Below are 2,375 nucleotides of genomic sequence, written 5' to 3'. Positions count from 1 at the left end.
GGTTGGGGTCAGGGGCGGCTGTGGTGCTGGGGGACGACGAGGCTGATGAGCTGGTCGAGGAGGCAGCTGCTGACCTGGAAGAGGAAGCTGCCGCCTCGGCCGCCGCCGGCAGCGACCCCATGGTCGGCCCCAACGGCCGCCACCGCCACCGCGGCGGCGGCTGCGGCTTCGGCGTCGCTGGGGGCACGGAGCGCGGCCACCAGTGGCACGGCGAGCAGCTGGTCAAGGCGGTGCTGGCCAAGTCTGGGGAGGCGGGGCTGCACGACATGGCGCGGCGCTTCAGGCTGGCCTTTGTGGACGCGTGCCGGCCGCGGTACCTGCCCCAGGGCTGGAGCGTGGAGGCCGTGCTTGAGCGCGGGTTCGGGTCTTTCAGTACCTACAGGGAAGACGCAGCCGCGGCGGCGTCGGCAGCAGGAGCCCCCGCCACGGGCGATGCTGGGGCGACGGTCGCAGCGGCAGTTGGGGCAGCAGCGGCAACGGTGGCAGGGCAGGGGGTGGCAACCAGCACGGTAGTCCCAGCCGCCGTGTCAGCACAGATTGGGGCTACAACAGCAGCAGCAGCACCAGGACCCCCAGTAGCAGCAGCAGCAGCAGCAGCAGTAGCAGCAGTGCCCGTCAGCGGCAAAGCCATGGCCTTGCCCACCACTGCAGCCCAGGCGGCACGAGCGGCGGGCCCACAGCGCGCCCCCACAGCAGCGGCCTCCTCGGGCTCGGCCGAGGGGGTGTTTGAGGAAGCGCGCTGCGCCATGGCGTCCTGCGACGGCATGCAGCTTGCAATGGCGTGAAGAAAAACACGAGGTCTTTGCGCACATACACACACACTCGTGTTGTTGTGAACAGTTTTGTTGCCTGGGAATTACGCAGCAGCAGGTGCAGTCCAGCTGCGTCACGCTGCACAGCGAGGCACGTCCCCGACCGCCGCCTAGCAGGATTCATGATTACAAGCTAAACAATTGTCGGCTGCTTTCAACGACCAAACGGATGCGCAGCTTTTGTTTCTTCAACCACTTGCTCTCACTGCTGCGGTCTCCTCATGGGCTGCATTCATGTGTACTTGCGTCACATTTTGCGTGTGTGCCGCCATCAGCGTGACTGGGCGCTGGCTGTGTAACCGCATGGACAACACAGCATCTGCCTTGCCCGCAGGAGCCCTTGTCCCTATTGCAGCACCGCCCCTCTGGTCTGTTGAGAGCGTGCGCCTTGTTGAGCACCCAGGGTACTGTAACATCCAGCACCCTATCCTTTTTAAGCAGTTGGCGGCCTGAATGCACCACACGCGGCGTGAGACGCCTGATGGGGTCGCGCCTGCTCCGCCTGCCAGGGTAGTGTGCGGGCTGTTGACGCTTCAAAGGAACCTGCCGCCTTGCGGCCGGCCTGGTCACGTGAATCGCTGGGGGCAGCTAAAGGGCACGGCGTTACAGTTAGAGGCTATCCAATGCCTCGCCTCTTGGTCACAGGGGCAAGGGGGGGGGGCGCTGTTGGCGGAGAACAAAGCGCAGCAAGCCAACAGGCAAGAGGAACAAACATTGCAGTGAGAGAAAAGGCACGAGCGGGGCTATCGGGTTTCCTTGGGGCCTGCACCAAGCCTGGTGGAGGGGCGTGCGCGCCACTACAAGTGGAGGGGTTGCTTGATTGCAGGATCTCTGGCCGGCGGGCGAAAATTGCGAAGGCAAGCACCAAGCCACCCTGGGGAGGAACTACCAACGCTCATGGTGCGTATTCGACGTGAGATGGAGAATAGGGGCACGGTTGCAAAGCGTGTCCCTGAATTTTGAGATGCATAGCAGGTGTGCCCGTGTGCCGACAGCTTAGGATGACGGATCAGCAAGAGTGGCCGCAAGTAGCGCCGGCAGCGGCGGACCTGCTGCCCCCGTGTGGTGCGTGTGAAGGTTGTGTTATGCGTCGCGTCGTGTGGCCGTGGCAAACCCGACGGTTGCTTGCAGGTTCTTCCCCAGATTCATGCTCTCGCGCAAATCATTGCAAGTAAAACTGCTCATGTATTGGATGGGCGAGACCGCCGGCGTGGGACCACCACATCACACGGCGTCCGCCGCCGCAGGCGCCGCCGCGGGCGCCGGCCTCCGCTCCGCGACGAGCTTCGCCACCTCAGCTTTCACGCGGCCCTTGAAGCGGCGAGTCAGCCAGTGCTGCGCCGCGATGGCCAGCACCAGGGGGGTTATGCCCAGCGCCACGTCCAGGGCCACGTACGCTGAGTCGTTGGGGCCGGACAGGATGAGTAACAGGACGTACGCCTGCGGGCATGGTGGTGGGGTGAGGTGGGGTTTGGGGGTGAATGGAGGGTGCGAATGTGGGTGGCTTGTGTGCGTGAGCTCAGCGCCAGGCTGGGAGCTGGGGGGTAATGGGGGGAATGTGTG

At 64.6% G+C, this 2,375-nt stretch overlaps 2 protein-coding genes across 2 annotated transcripts in view; one reads left to right on the top strand and one right to left on the bottom strand.

Moving 5' to 3' along the window:
• Positions 1-785, top strand: part of MNEG_8028 (hypothetical protein) — a gene marked incomplete at both ends in the record, with an annotated part of 6,551 nt that extends 5,766 nt beyond the window's left edge. The window contains 2 exons of the mRNA XM_014043498.1: positions 13-372; positions 652-785. Of these exons, the coding sequence (XP_013898952.1) occupies positions 13-372; positions 652-785 (494 nt within the window). The remainder of the gene's footprint in view (positions 1-12; positions 373-651) is intronic.
• Positions 786-2,036: 1,251 nt separating this feature from the next.
• MNEG_8027 (hypothetical protein) lies at positions 2,037-2,252 on the bottom strand (the record flags this gene model as incomplete). Its single annotated transcript, XM_014043497.1, has 1 exon — positions 2,037-2,252. A coding segment is annotated over one exon (216 nt), but the record flags the coding sequence as incomplete, so codon positions are not given.
• Between the last annotated feature and the right edge of the window lie 123 nt (positions 2,253-2,375).

Source organism: Monoraphidium neglectum (genome assembly GCF_000611645.1).
Source record: "Monoraphidium neglectum strain SAG 48.87 unplaced genomic scaffold scaffold01481, whole genome shotgun sequence".
NCBI classification, from domain to species: Eukaryota; Viridiplantae; Chlorophyta; class Chlorophyceae; order Sphaeropleales; family Selenastraceae; genus Monoraphidium; species Monoraphidium neglectum.
The sequence above is the reverse complement of the archived record's forward strand: the minus strand, read 5'-3'. Positions and strand labels throughout refer to the sequence as shown.